This window comes from Trichosurus vulpecula, chromosome 3 (assembly GCF_011100635.1).
Source record: "Trichosurus vulpecula isolate mTriVul1 chromosome 3, mTriVul1.pri, whole genome shotgun sequence".
In the NCBI taxonomy this organism is placed as follows: Eukaryota; Metazoa; Chordata; class Mammalia; order Diprotodontia; family Phalangeridae; genus Trichosurus; species Trichosurus vulpecula.
This window is the reverse complement of record NC_050575.1, coordinates 34,636,169-34,651,664: the sequence shown is the minus strand read 5'-3', so window position 1 is coordinate 34,651,664 and position 15,496 is coordinate 34,636,169. Positions and strand designations below refer to the sequence as shown.

At 36.9% G+C, this 15,496-nt stretch overlaps 1 protein-coding gene across 1 annotated transcript in view; it reads right to left on the bottom strand.

Annotated features, from left to right (window-relative positions):
* PYGL (glycogen phosphorylase L) overlaps nucleotides 1–15,496 on the bottom strand; it is a 66,390-nt gene that overhangs the window by 9,408 nt on the left and 41,486 nt on the right. The window contains exons 6-19 of the mRNA XM_036748583.1: nucleotides 12,963–13,074; nucleotides 12,475–12,557; nucleotides 8,965–9,090; nucleotides 8,197–8,289; nucleotides 7,135–7,281; nucleotides 6,638–6,801; nucleotides 6,072–6,186; nucleotides 5,071–5,172; nucleotides 4,808–4,955; nucleotides 4,618–4,676; nucleotides 4,385–4,526; nucleotides 2,794–3,001; nucleotides 1,369–1,503; nucleotides 844–910 (exon numbers count right to left, since the gene is read on the bottom strand). Of these exons, the coding sequence (XP_036604478.1) occupies nucleotides 844–910; nucleotides 1,369–1,503; nucleotides 2,794–3,001; nucleotides 4,385–4,526; nucleotides 4,618–4,676; nucleotides 4,808–4,955; nucleotides 5,071–5,172; nucleotides 6,072–6,186; nucleotides 6,638–6,801; nucleotides 7,135–7,281; nucleotides 8,197–8,289; nucleotides 8,965–9,090; nucleotides 12,475–12,557; nucleotides 12,963–13,074 (1,701 nt within the window). The remainder of the gene's footprint in view (nucleotides 1–843; nucleotides 911–1,368; nucleotides 1,504–2,793; nucleotides 3,002–4,384; nucleotides 4,527–4,617; nucleotides 4,677–4,807; nucleotides 4,956–5,070; nucleotides 5,173–6,071; nucleotides 6,187–6,637; nucleotides 6,802–7,134; nucleotides 7,282–8,196; nucleotides 8,290–8,964; nucleotides 9,091–12,474; nucleotides 12,558–12,962; nucleotides 13,075–15,496) is intronic.

The following is a 15,496-nucleotide window of genomic DNA, read 5'->3' as shown; positions in this document are numbered from 1 at the left end:
TAATTCTGTAGCAAACCCCAAATATATTACAAATACAACAAGCTGGGACTATACCTTGTTTCCTGTGTCCCAGAGAAAGCATGCCAATATATACAAAGCTTTTTTATTTTTGAGATTTAAATGAAATACATTTTAAACTCTGTCTTGTTTCAGTTTCTCTGTTTTTGTAAAAACTCTTTTTAATAGTGCTTATACCACATCCAGAATGGTACTACTTACTTTAATGGGTTGTACAATTTTTCATCATACAGCAGATCTACAGTTGTAATTCAGACCAGAATTCCAAAATAAAACTAAAAATAAAGGCAGCTCATGCATAAGCTGCAGCATATGTCCTGTCTTGTTAGCCATTTATCCACTAATTATTTTCTTATGCTAATTAAACAAAGGTCTCTATTATTAGACACATAAGCCTCTATAAAATATTTCACATATACAACTAAATCCTCTAACCCTGGCAGAAGATGTCATTTGTGCAAGATTGATAATTTGGTTTGCTAAAGGTTATTCATTAGTCTCTATTGGAAATGCGCAAACACCTAAATAGTTCTCCACATTGTAGAAAAGCTATTTATATTTACAATTAAGAGGACAGGTTTTAAAATTTTTTTTCCTTAGATGATCTAAACGCAAATCAAAACCCCACCTCTGACCAAAACTGAGATTTTTTTTTCCTGAATGAATAGGAAAACTGCATCTATTCTCCATTTTGATCTAACAGCAAAGATCTGAGTGTTTGAGAAACATTTCTAAAGTGGGAAAATGAAGAGTTTCCCTTGAACTCTCCAAAAAATGACTTCCTTTTTAAATTTGATAGGTGAGACGAGTTAGAGATGCTCTTACCATGTATAGTTGACTGACTTTTTCTTGACACTTGACATAGGATTCATAATCTGCAAAGACCTTAAACCTATTTTATTGAGGAATAGAAAATGAAAACAAAATAATTATTACCACATCCTGTAACTTTTTCTATACTTTTATTTAAATGGCACCTTGCTCTGTGATCTAGTTAGACTATTTGGTTGAATGCTGACAAAATTCAGAGCAGCTATCAAGAATTTTAGCCAGCCCACATTATTTCCTACAGCTTTTTCTGTACTTAAGAAATGCCATCATATTGATATTTGATAGCAGGACATGAGCATTACATGAGAAAATCAGAATATAAGCTTTGTCAGTTTTATTTTAAAATTCCATTACCATCTTTATTTGATAAAGACCCAATTTTTTCTTGCCTGACTCTTCTTTTTTCTGATCTGGAGTCCATGCTCACCTAACATGGCTTAAGCACTAGTCTTTTCCCCCAGTGAGGAAAAAAATAGGTTCCCAAAATCATGCCCTATATATTCCATTCTGCATACTGACCTATCATGATAGAATAGCATATTGATGATGTCTTTGAAGAGGTCTGGCTCCTTTGGAGAGAAGAAGCCCTTGTCAATCTGATCAATCACCAGTTTCAGTTCTGGAAGCTTCTCATAATATTCCTTAGCATCATACCTAAGGATGGGGTTGATGAGGGAAAAGTTATATATAATACACAAGGAGCAGCATTAGAAATTCTATAAATAGTATAAAACTCATGGCTTTCTAATTAACTATTATTAGAAGTTGAGGCAGATTTCATGCTTATAATATTGTGTACAAGGATCTTTTTGAGCTTTCCTAATGCCTTTCAAATGTGATTTAGTTATTATGTGTAACCGAAGACTCTAATGATAACAGATTAGGAAAAATCATAAACACCATGTACTCTCTCATAAATGGAGTACAGGAGGGTATATTCAAGCAGGCTACATTAAAATATTAAAAAAATATTTTAAATAAGCAGATGGCTAGACCAACATATTCACAGAACCTGGCGGTAAATTATGTAATGCAAGGATAGGGAACTCAGTGTATGAAAAGTCAACAGTTTAATTAAAACATACAGAAGCACACTTTGATTATGTTTTGGTGGTTTTGGGCCTAATATAAATCAATTCCTCTGCAGGGGAAGGGAAATAAATACTTCATATTGTTTTTTTTCAAATTTAGATCTGTCCCACTACTACTTTCTTTTAAAATGTTTTCACCTAACAATCATTTCCAGATATTACTCCACTCAATGAGTCCTCCCTTGTAACCAAAAAAGATAAAAATAAAAAAAAACCCAGTTAATCAAATCCAGTCAACATACTTATTTAATCTTATGGTACCTAGAGTTCCCTATCTCTCTACTAAAAGAAAAAAGGCAAAATTTTTCATTTCCTTTTTTGGGGCCAAGATCCCTTACTAATCTCTGCTTTCAAAATTTGAGAAGAATCTGGTGAATTAATTAGAATAGTAAAATCTTAACTAGCATGTTTTTCAGATTTAGGCCAAGTTGAAAGCAAATAGAAATGGGTGTGATCTCTGAGGGAGGTAGCAATATAGGCAGGATGATAGAACAGTAACTTTGGAGTTAGAAAACCTGTTCAAATACTGCCTCTCATCTATCAAGTAAACTTGGGAAAGTTACTCAACCTCTCTTGGCCTGTTTGCTAATCTGTAAAATGAAGGGGCTGGACTAGATAGACCTCCAAGCTATCATCCAATTCAACGTGCATGCTACTATGAAGCAGTTTTACTAAAGTGCAGCTTGAAGTTGGATGTTATGAATAACAACTCAATCCTATATCATGTCTTATCTTCATGTATTGCCCCAGATTAAATAATCTACTTGAAAGAGGCCTTATGAAATTTCTGGTGTGAAATTTTGGGCTTCCAAGAATTGTGACTATGAATCACCAAAATGCAAGAGAACCTTACCCTTTGCTGTCCAGAGCAGCAACATCATCTACCCTCATGCCAAAGATGAACAGGTTCTCTTCTCCAGCTTCCTCAGCCATTTCTACATTTGCTCCATCCATGGTGCCAATGGTGAGAGCTCCATTCAGCATGAATTTCATATTGCCTGTCCCTGAAGCTTCAGTGCCAGCAGTTGAAATCTGTTCTGACAGGTCTGTGGCTGGAATAACTACCAACAATTTGTATATAATTTAATGATTTTGATCTTTGATTCTCTAGCTCTTTTCCTCACAAAACTAACCAACAACAACCCCCCCCCCAAATTATTATTATGTTCAGGGTTTTAAAATCCTAGTTGTATTGTTATTCTGGGTTGTTGTATTTTTGTATTGTTATTCTGCTTTCTTCACATCTGGCATATTCAGAATGAAACAGCCCACATGCAGACATATTTGGGACTAGAGGCCACAATTCTGACTGTAACTCTATTTTTGAAAACAGGAATGAGTGCTGCCCAAAGACACTCTTTGAATATAGAAGCTACCAAATCAATGCTCTACTATGAGAGTACATTTTATATTATAAACGATTTAAGCAGAACCCCCTGGAGGACAGATTTTTGTAATTTTCGATACCTGAAGAAATGATGGGGTCTTCCTGGGTTTTGGTAGGTCACAGAATGACAATTTTCAAATGTCTTTATAATTCCTTGATATCTTTGGTACTTGGGAAATCAATGCATGCAGAATAGGTATTTGCATATGGGGAGTGTTTTGTAAGCATATGAGTATAAATAAGCAAAAGGGTGCCAGTGATGAAAAAAGGAAGTGTAGCCTTTAAGCAAACTTGTCTACCTCCACATGTTAACCCCTTCTACGGGAGAGTGACAATCTAAGACATATCCAAATCTCACTCCTTGGCAATCTGATCTATTTACTTGCTCCTATATGAACAAATGACAGCAGCTTCTCCTAGGTTTTCCCTCGCAATGACAAGAAGAAAGTTTTGTATCCAGGGAGCTTCAACATTAAGGGTTAAGAACCCAACAGGCTTATCCTGTTATAAAGAAGACCAGCATCCAACAAAACAGAATTGCAGGTACTTAGCATCAACACTCAGTTTTCCTCGTCAATGAAATGCATTTGAAATAGAGCATGATAATATTCATTTTGACACAGCAACATCAATCTCACCATCAGTCTGATAGGTATATAAACCTTGAGGTCTGCCCAGGTGTGATACCAAAGAGCTTATATATCTAGCATTTCCCATTAGATTACAAATGTCTTGACAGAAGCAATTGTTTTCTCTCTGACATGTAACCCATATATTGCCATTTGCTTTGCCCAGTACAAACCCAGTGCTCGACGAATACTTTGTGCTTCAAGGATTTGGTTTTAGGAAGCCCTGGGTTTACATTCTACCTTAGACATTTAATAGCTGTGCGAGTTTAGGAAAATCAGTTTAATCTCTCCAAGCCTCAGTTCTATCTATAAAATGGGGATAATGGTAGGACCCACCTCACAAAGTTGTGATCAAATGAGAAAAATATATGGAGTACAGTGTAAAACTTATAGTGCTACATAAATGTTGGCTATTGTTATCACACTACCTTTTTCAGCCAGAGACACTCTATAGTTTTCTAAGAAGATGACTTTCAACTTGCTTCCAACAACAGGGTCATTGTTCACCACATCAGCCACAGATGTGATGAGTTTGATGATCATTTTAGCCATATGGTATCCTGGAGCAGCCTTGTGAAAACAAACAACTCAAACATTTATTATGTACTAAAGGACAGGAAAAGACCACAATTTCAAAATCCATTCAGTTAGATAAACTTACTTTGCCTCCAATTATAACCGTTCTGGGCACAAATGGCTTCTTAGGGTCTCTTTTAATGCCTAGAAAAGATTGGGAGTGGGGAGAGGGAAGAGTTGGTGAAGAGGGTAAACAAGACATACATGGGCACTGCTGCTTCCTCCACTCCCAAGGGTTTAGAAGGGCCCCACTGCAAGTGAAAGGACCAACTCACGGTTATACATTGTAATGATGTGAAGGCAGTTCATGAGTTGTCGCTTGTACTCATGGATCCTTTTAACTTGCACATCAAACATAGAAGATGGATTGATCTTTACTTTGTATTCCTTCTCCAGGAACTGAGAAAACTTGAGTTTGTTTTCCTATTGAAATAGAAACATAAGAGCTCTTCTGCTCTGAAGACATCTGGTGTTTAGTGTTTTAACACAGATATAAAATAATGAACATTGTGAACATTGCCATGCTGCAAAGTCTCACCTGCTTCACATTGGACACTTCACGTAGAAAACTATCATCAGAAACAAAGCTGTGCAGCTTGGTCAACTGGCTCAAGTCTTTCACATAGTCTTCCCCAATTTTCTTCAAATGTTAAGGGAAAAGATAACGTTAATGTATTTCCAGTGTGTTGAACATGGCAGGTGTTTCATAAATGTTTACTGAACTGTACTTAATCAGTATTCATAAATAATTTCACATGGAAAAGATTCTAAGTATGTGGCAAGTGGTATTTACTTACTACACAGAGAAATGCTCAATAAAGGGATAGTTTCTTTTAATAATTAAAAGGCTGTCAGTTTTATGTGTAAAATAATATTTGACTGCTTAAATACCTTATATATGGATCACTGTAACACTGGAGATTCTACATATGAAGTAAAAGGAACATTATTGGGAGTCATGAAGCCTTGGGGCTTATTCTAGGCTATTTTGCTGAATTACTATATTTTCTTGGGTATCTAACATTATCCGTGTGGGTTTTGTTTTCCTATATTTTTGTCCTTATTGAAATCCTTCATAATAAAGAAACTCTTTCTCTTGGACTCTAGTGAATTTACAATGATGAGATTTGAGGTAATTATACTGATCATTATACTGATTCAGCAACTAGGATGCATCTAGATAGGATGTCAGAAGTTTGTGAAAGCCATATAGTGGAAAGAAACTGGAAAAGAAATCAGCAAATTTCGGTTTTTGTTCAGGCTCTGCCAATGCCTAGCTGTGTTACGTAAGTGAACTATTCTTCCTAGGTTCTCATTTTCTACATCCGTAAATTGAGTATTTGGGAATAGATTATTTTTAAGCTACCTTCTGGAGCTACAATTCTATAATTCTAATCAGAGAGTATGACCCACATTGATATGATCTCATGTTAATTAGTCTCTACACATGCATCATTATTTTTAAGAGATGAGTTAATTCACAAATTTCCTACATATTAATTTGCTCACACAAATGTACTCAATATTTCCCATAGTTACCTCTGCTATTAACTCTGCGAGTCCTGGGTTACAGAGCAAGAGCCAGCGCCTTGGAGTTATTCCATTGGTTTTATTCTGAAATTTGTCTGGTTCTATCTCACTGAAGTCCTTGAATCTAAGGGTCAGAAAGTTACGGAGTTTGAATCATGGAAGTATGGTTCAAGATTAGTCAATAAAACCTCAACATAACTCCTGGGTACCCTAAGAAGCCAATAAACTAGCAAAGTAAAAAATGGGAAAAGGATAATTAATGTTTTTGACTGTCAGTCTGAAGGAGGATAAAAAATACGTAGTTTTTATTGTCTGTTGATAATAGCAATATCCAACCTCTTCTTGACTGAACAACATTGATATATCAGATTTTTTAGGAAAGGATCCCTTTAGTTTCTAAAAGTAGGTTCACATATTGACCAAGAGAGGTTTCTCAATAAAACTTTATGTAGAAGAGTATCATCTTTAAACATTTTTTTTCTGCAGCCCCCCTGACTGTAGCCAAGTTAACAGGATCTGAGTTAATTAATTAATCTATTTGTATTAGGCCAGGGGCCAGAGTAACCAAGGCTCACACTTTAGTCTTCACAATGTCAGAGTGAATCCTAGCCACACCATTCACAGCATGAGAGCCCACAATACAGAGATGGGCCATATTTATCCTTTTTCCCCCTTCCTCTTCTATGAGAGACATCCTTCTGAGACGGTCTTCATCTTCAGGGAACAATGATGCAATTCTCTAATCACAGGAAGAAAGAATGGTCAGTTGCTTTTGAATAAAGTAGCTTTTAAGTACCAAGAATTGTCTTCCAAGTACCATATTTGATGAAGCCTACTCAGAATGATAGAAATATAAAAGTAATACTGTGAGGGTTCCTTTTAAAATGGGTATCTTTTTAGAAAGGCAAACAAGATTCCTGGTCAAATGTAGAAGTTTCTTCAGTTTTAACCAAAAACATTCCAACTATTAAATGATATTTGATATCACATTTTATAAAAAGTCAGAACCCCCTTTTGCAACTTAAGAAAATTTACTCACATGCAAAGGTAAGAAGGTTTGAAAAAGACTTACATCTAAGTGTTTCTGATTGATCTCATAGATGATTTGTAAATGTCGTGGGAGAAGTTTCTCTACAAGTTCCACTGGCCAGCGCTCTAATGCTTCTGGGAGGACAGTGTGGTTGGTATATGCAAATGTCTTCGTTGTGATTTTCCAGGCCTGGGGGAAATTGAATGGTTAACCTTCCCATCTTAGCAAAAATGGCTACCTCCATATGCACAGACCCCAGCTATAGGTAGCAAAATCTCTCCTTGCTTCTGTTACCCTTAGATATGGCCATAGGATAATACTCTGTTTTGAGCTGGATAAACTTAATTTCAGTAATGGTTTTCCTTGAAATGTAGGGAAATAGCAAATTTCCAGGAAATAGGACCACATTTTTGGCAAGGAGCTATTTTTAAGTCTGTCTGATAGAAGGCAACTACTACTCTACAACCCTATTTGCATTTCTCATATTTTTTAAAGAAAAGACCTTATAGAGAAGCACGTGACTTAATGCCCCTTTTATTTTGTTAAGCTTTTAACAATATCAGCTTCCAAATCCATGGGAACACTTAGAATTAGTCATAGTTAATTATCTGTCATACTCTTAGTTGAGAACATTCTCTCTTAGCCATTGAAAGAAATGTGAAAAAATTTCAATATTTATGCATATTTACTCCCCTAATGATTTTGTTTTTGCTAACATTTTCAGTAAAGCAAAATGGGAGAAAAAAGTTCAAGTTGTACCATTTCAGAAGACATCAATCATTTTTAAACTGCAAGTTAGTGGTACCAAGAAATTTACATGAAAATCTGGGCTGGAGAGGATGGATGATGCAACTTACCTTTCTTGTCTCAGGAGAGAAGAGTATTAGAATGATATGAGGCATATATTATCAGATTTCTAAATGTATTTGTTTTTGCTTAACTGTACCAATTTATTTACAAGGAGAATTCTAGTGAGGTGAAGGGGTATTTATTAGGAAGTAATAGTAATGTTTAGTGAAATTAATAAACAATTAAAATAGGTAGTGGTGCTTTTGGCAATATCTCTTAGTCTTAAAATAAAATGAATCCAAGTATTTTACCAACCTTGGGCCAGGGCAATCTTTCAATGTCCACCAAAATCCTCATCAACTCAGGGATGGCAAGGGCAGGGTGTGTATCATTCAGCTGAATGGCAACCTGCAGAAACACCATACTAAATTAGGGACCATGGAGTATGTATTTTACTTTACTGAAGCATGAATCCAAATATTCATTTTCAAATAATTAAAACTACTTCCAGAGTTGTCTTTATTTGGGTGGATGGACAGGGAAGGAACTTTCTTGAAAAGAGATTAATGACTTCTTCAGGTCCCTTTCATACCCATGAACTAAACAAGTGCATCCCATCCCAAATAGATCTTCCCCTACACATTGGAAACCAAATAATCCAGCATGATTTATTTCTCTTAGATATAACATAAGATATATTGGTTACTCATCTATTATCTTCTATCAAAAGTTTTCTTGTAAGGGGCTATGGCAGGGATTCTTAATATGGGGTCCATAAATTTGTTTTTGAAAAATATTTTGATAGCTATATTTCAGTGTAATTGGTTTCTTCTGTAATCCTATGTGTTTTATTTTATTGACTTTAAAAAATAATTCTGAGAAGGGTCCATAATCTTTATTGGACTACCAAAGGAATCTATGTCATAAAAAAGACGAGAGACCTTGGGCTATTGCTATGATGTTTTAAACAGTTCACTTCTGGTTTGCCTGATCTGAAGAGAGTTCTATTCAAGTGGAAAAGGAGAGCTGACCATAAATCTCTGGCTATTTCATTATCGGAGACTACACTGATAGGCTCCTTACCTGATCTGGAAAAGCATCAAATGTTGAACCAAACTTGGAGGCTTTAAAGCGTCGGATGACATCTTGTAAAGTGGCAGCCACAATAAAGTACTCCTGCTTTAATCTCAGCTCCTTTCCTTCAAAAAACTACAATCAAATACCACATTTAGTATATTTCATAGAGTAAAAGGCATGGGAAGAGGCTGCCAAGATAGGGCATGGGACTTTTTTTCATGGATATCCTTAATTTAATTCAGATATTTATTAAATATATATTGTGTGAAAGAAACTGTTAGGTGCTAGAGATACACAGACAAAAGTAAAATGATACTTGCTTTCGAGAAGGTTACATTCTATTGGAGTAGGAGGAGAAGAAAAAATGGCATTTATACAGATAAGTAAATAAAAAGCAGTTTGAGGCAGGAAAGTGTAATAACGTGTGTGTGTGTGTGTGTGTGTGTGTGTGTGTGTGTGTGTATGTTTGTGCACACTTGCACATATGCACATTGAGGGGGAATGATCAACAAAAACTTCAGGGAGGAGACTGATTGATCAACAAATATTTTATTGTACCCAATGTATATCAAGCACCAGAGATACAAGTACAAAGAATGAAACAATCTCTGCTTGTCATGAACTTTCATTTTAATGGAGGAGATAATGTACATATACAGATATAGATAGTGTAAGTGAAAAGTTAATAAATACAACTATACACAAGAGTTAAATATAAAATAATTTGGGAGGAGGGATGCTAATGGATGGGGGGATCAGGAAAGGATTCATGCTGAAGATGAGGCAAAGGTAAGGAGGGAGTATATTGCAAGGGGGCATTGAAGCTGGATAATGTAAAGGCACTGAGAGAGGGTCATAAGAGAGGAACAGAAAGGACAGTTTGGATGGATCACACAATGAAGGAGTCTTTAACGAGACTTGAAAGGTAAGCTGAGGCCAGCTTGTGTAGGACTTCACAAAACTAAACAGAATTTCTATTTTATCACAGAGCAGCACAGTTTCTTAACTTGGGGTCTATGAATTTATTTTAAAAATGATCTTGATAACCATATGCCAATATAACTAGTTTGCATTTTATTTTACGCATTTAAAAAACATTATTCTGAGGAGTCCATAGGCTTCATCTCTCTTCAGCCCCTTGCATTAAAGTTTTCATTTCCTGCCCACTCTACTAAAAATTGTTTTCTCTAAGTTCACCAATTGTCTTCTAGTCACTAAATTCATACTTTTTTTTTCGGACCTTCTTATCCTAAACTTCTCTCTAGCATTTGACCCTGCTGACTGTACCTTCTTACTAGATACTCTATCTTGTACTGGCTTGCGAAGCACAATAAACTCTTGATTCTTTTCCTATCTCTCTAGTAGTTTCTTCTTTGATCCCTTCACAGATTCTTAACCCCTTGACCCCTTAATGTGGGTATCCCCAAAGATCTGTCCTTGGACTTCTCAACACACTCTGTTGTTGCTTTGATTCATTCTCTTAGGTTTAAATATAACCTCGCTACAGATGACTTGCAAATCTGTATCTCTAGTCCCTCACCTCTGTTCTCAGCTACACACCTTTACTTCCTACAGGATACCTCTACTTGGACACTCCCCTAATGAATGACTCTCCAAATTCAACATGTCCAAAACTATGCTAATTTTCTTTCATCCTAAACCTATTCCTTCTTCTGACTTCGCTATTTATGTCTCTTGCTGTTTATAAATTTAGTGTTATCTTTGATACTTGCTCCCTAATAAATTTCTACTTTCTGTTGATTTAAACTCTATAATAACTTTCCCATCTTTCCCCTCATCTTTATTCCTACCATCTCTGTCCTAATTCAAATTCTCATCAACACCTGCTTACGTTGTTGCAATAGCTTCCTAGCAGATTTTTCCATCTCTTTTCTTTCTTCCATCCAAACCAACATTCACACTGTTGCTAGAATAATATTTCTCAAATATATATCTGGTAATCACTCCTTTGCTCCAAAATCTTCAGGTTATTCCTTATTGCCTTAGGATTTAAGTGGAAACTGTTTCACCTAACATTCAAAGCCCTCTGTCAGTCCGTCTTAGGTGAAAGATTAACTATCTGTAATATCAATAAAGTTGGGTGTCTTTGATTGAGTCTTACTAGGTGCTAAACCCCAGGCCCAAACCCCTATCTACTAGATGCTAAGCCAGTGTGGATGTGAAGCCCCCAGGGTCCTAAACGGAGTTGCTAAGACCAGAGCCAATACTAGGAACCTGAGTTCTGGTCACTCAGATGACGTTTGATGATGGCTAAAGAGTATATAAAAAGAGAGAGCAGAGCTATTTGCAAGGGGCTCTCACTCTTGGAGGTGTGTTGATGTGGAAACTTTGGGCAGCTATAGTTAAGAGCTCTCCAGCTTGTAAACCTGGATGTTGGGACTTTGTTAAACCCTGGTAACTATGCATTGAGATTTGAATCAGACAAGGTCTGTCTGTTGATGTTTGCAATTTCTTTGTATTTGCTCTGAAGTTCAGGGTGCTGGCTTTTTCCCCTGAACTCAGTGAATGATATTTGTATGTTGGATTGAAATAAGATTGTTAACCCCCTTTATGCTACTTTTCTTAGTAAAGCAGGTCAAAAGAACCTGTGTTGGCAGCTTTCTGTGTGCTGGTTGTTGGTGGGTCTTACACCCCTTCAGCAGCTGCTAGCAGATTGTTGCAACACTATCTCATATTATCTCCCTCCACAAATTTTTCTTCCTCAATATGTATTCTCATGCCTCTTTACACCTTAGCTTAAGGTGTTCCCATAGTCAATAATCCCTTTTCTCACCTTCTTCACCTGTTGAATTTCCACTTATCTATTAAAATGCAACTAAAAAACACTTCAAAGTTTCATTTCCCTTGTTGGTAAGATTTTCCCCCTTAGACCTTAGTCAGCACCTTGTTTTTGTTTTTCACTTTTTAATGTACATATTAAGTAATATTGTATGTCATAGCTACGAATTGGCATCTTATCCTCTTACTAGATTATAACTTCCATTAGGGCAGGGATTTATTTCCAGTGTATCTTCTCGAGCACCTAACACAGTGCTTGGCATAGGGTATATATTTAATGCATGCTTGAGGTTTGGTGGTTTACATCTTAATAGTGCTAGTTGATTTAAAAGGCCAAGAGACTTGAAATGCAGATCCAAGAGAGGCCTTTTGACCCTGTAGATGAAATTTCTATTTGGAAAGGAAGTATCATCTAATCAATGACTTAAACTTTTACAAAGAATATTGCTTTTAAATCCTTTCTGAGAACCTCTTGAGTTTGGTGATTTGGGCACCAATTCAACATTAAGTATCAACTTTGACTCCATGAATAAGATGAATCCTTCATTTGCGCAAAGAAAATCTGTCTAATCCAGATGGAAGAGAAAAAAGTATTCATTTCCTGAGGTCAAATTCAACATTAAATGGCCAGATTTGTGTGACTAGTGAGTAGGGTACTTTGAAATATCTTTTCTGAAAAGACCAGATTCCACTTAAAAATAAGGAATAATCACTTACATTATCATTGGGATACAGGACACGGGAGATATTTTCAGCAAGATTTCGGTCCAGAACTGCCTGAATATAGTCACCGACATTAACTAAAGAGAATGGTGAGAAAAACCAAATATTTTGTCATTTCAAGTTACCTGACTTCATACAATGTTTGCTAGGTAATTTATGGAATCACTGCTAGAAAATGAAAAATGACCCCAAAGGCAAATGGTTTCCAAATTGCTTATATTCTATGTTTTCACATGGGGGTATAATGGTCACATACTTGTGACTATCAATGGAAATTGCCTTCTTGGCTCTATGTGCTTTCTAAAAAGAATACCTTCTCGTACAGGGAAAAGATGGTAAAATCAAGGCTTTCCCTCAAGTTTACCCTTTATATAAAATGCTTAGCATGTAAACTCTATTTGGATCTCACAGAAAAAGCACTAGATTCATATTATTAGAAAAGGGAAATAGCAAAAATAGCAAAAACCCAATTCAGTACTCACAGTCACTGAGGTTAAAGTCATTTGGTGCCCGAGCAGACCACAGTCGCATGGTATTGACAGTGTTATTCATATATCCAGGCACAGGTGTGTCATAGGGTAGTGCAAGGATCACCTGCATAATTAAACAGAATAACTGAGAAGCCTTTTCTCCCCTTGGGAAGTTAGGCCTTGCAAATTAGGCTACAAACCAATTCCTCATTCTGTTCCTGACCTGATGGGAAACTAAGGAAATTGTCATAGGAAAGTCTTAGTTATATATCTGTCTCATTGCTTTCAGGAAGAAATAAACTTTAAAGATGCAATCTTGCAGTGTTATGGAGAGAGAATTGGACTTGCAATAAGGGAGACTTTGCATTCAAATTCTGCCTTCAGTACTATGGACAACTCATTTAATTTCTCTGAACTTCAGTTTCATTATGTATAAAATGGAGATAATACTTGGTAAGAATTAACCTCCTACATAAATTTCCACTATTGCTATTCTTTAAAATAAGCAAGAAGATTCTAGACCTTCCTCTTTGTCAACTTGTGTTTGATGACTTGTTATAGAATCCAGATGTTGTGACATTTTATGAGTTGGTAAGATTGAAGTATTGGGAGACACTTATTCCAGTTTTTCAGAGATGTTTTTTAGATCTAATCATAGCTTTAAGAAAGTTGGACATTTAAAAGAACAACTGTAATTCATCATTTGAACTTAAATAGACTTAGGTAGCTGAGTTACTGGCTTCATAGCAAACATAAAAGTGATGAAGTAGAATAAGCCATTTTATATTCCCTACACTATCAGAACCAAGAAATAAAATAATAGGATCTTTAAAATGGAAAAAACCCTCAGAGATTATGTAGTTTAGCCTTCTCATTTTATGGATTGGGCCAAGAGATGTTAAGTGATATACAAGGTAAAATAGCTTGCCAGTTTCAGAACAGTACCCAAGATGGGGCCATAGCAGTTTTGCCCCAGAGTGGGAAATGTAAATGGTAAGCTACAGTGCTTATTGTTCTTTAACAAAAAAGGATAGGTGGAGCTGTTTCAGGGCAGACCTGCGACCAGAGGCCCCGCCAGGATGGAGGGAGGTGAAGATAAAGGCAGGCTCCTGCTAGGGAAGCAGCTTGATTATTTCTCAGGGGAGAGAAGACACAAAGGCCACAATTAAGAGGATGAGAGCTCTGGTCAAGCCTTCAGGTAGGAAAGGATCTGTTCCCTCAATGCAGACACCAGGAGTCCTTCATGGACCACTTCTACTTTCTAGGGATGGGCCATACCCTACACACATGGCCTGGGGTAGTGGTGATTTTCAAACAGGGAATAATAAGTACCTCAGCCTCAGCTCCTAATTCCCCTATCTGGACTTTTTCTTTCCATGGAAGTTTTTGCTCTTTTTAGCTTCTCAAACTTAGGCCAAGGTTGAAAGTGTTATGGGGTGCCCTATGAGTCTACAAAAGGACACAATGTCTCCTTAAGGGACCCAGGGTCTTTTATGGAACAGGACCTAGTTTGCTTAAGGAGAGAGAGATGCTAGACCTAAGAACTATCTGAGGGTTCTGCCCCTCAGCACTGTGTATCCTGGGAAAGAGGTGATAGTGGTGGTGGGGAGGGGAGTTGGCAGATTTTAGGTGATGGAAAGTGGGAAAGAAAACAGCCCCTTGGCCCTAACTAGAGGACCATACCTTCTTGAAGATCAGGGTCTTTCTCTCAAAGCTTTGCCCCTTCCACTTCCCCAGATAGTCCTTTTGTTTTGGAAGCGTGTGTGTGTGTGTGTGTGTGTGTGTGTGTGTGTGTGTGTGTGTACGAGCATAGGTGCACACTTCAATGTATACATCAAATTTCCACAATCTGGCTGAAAGACTAGTAGGTAGGACACTGCAGGAGTCTTCTCTGACACTGACCTGGGCTCTGGATTGCTTCCTTTGTTAAAGCTCTAAGAGAGTTTCATCTGATTCCACATAAGTTCCACATGAGTAGGAACTGAATAAGCCTTCTATTGGAATGTTGGGCAAGTCACTTCTTTCCTCCATAAAATGAAAGAGATGAGTTCCCTATGGCCCTTTCTAGTTTAAATATGATGTTTTGAAAGGGTTGTCTTCAAACCCTATTTCAGCCCCCTCACCAAAAGCATCTATTTGTTCGCTAAAACATTTACCATTGCTAACCCCCTCTGTAATCAAGCTTCTTGAATGCCAAGTGTAAATGAACAAGTAACTTATGCACTTAGTCATCAAGAATAATTTAGTAAATTGAAAGCTACCAAAGAGCCTACTTATTCTTGGGTTTGGGGATCTTTTCTAGCAGCAGCTTCATGATGTCTCAGAATTGCACTCCCACATCCCTACCCAAAGTTGTGCCCAAACTCACTGCTACCTGAAGCTACCTTTCCTGCAGCTTTCCTAGGACTGCTTTGTGGCAATTGCACCAAGTTCAAAAACTATGTATGGATCTGAAGCCAGCACCATCACCTGGGTTTTTTTTTCTTCTAGTCTCTTTCCATTGTATTTCCTCCAGTCTAACTATGCTGAAATTCCTTTTGAGTTAT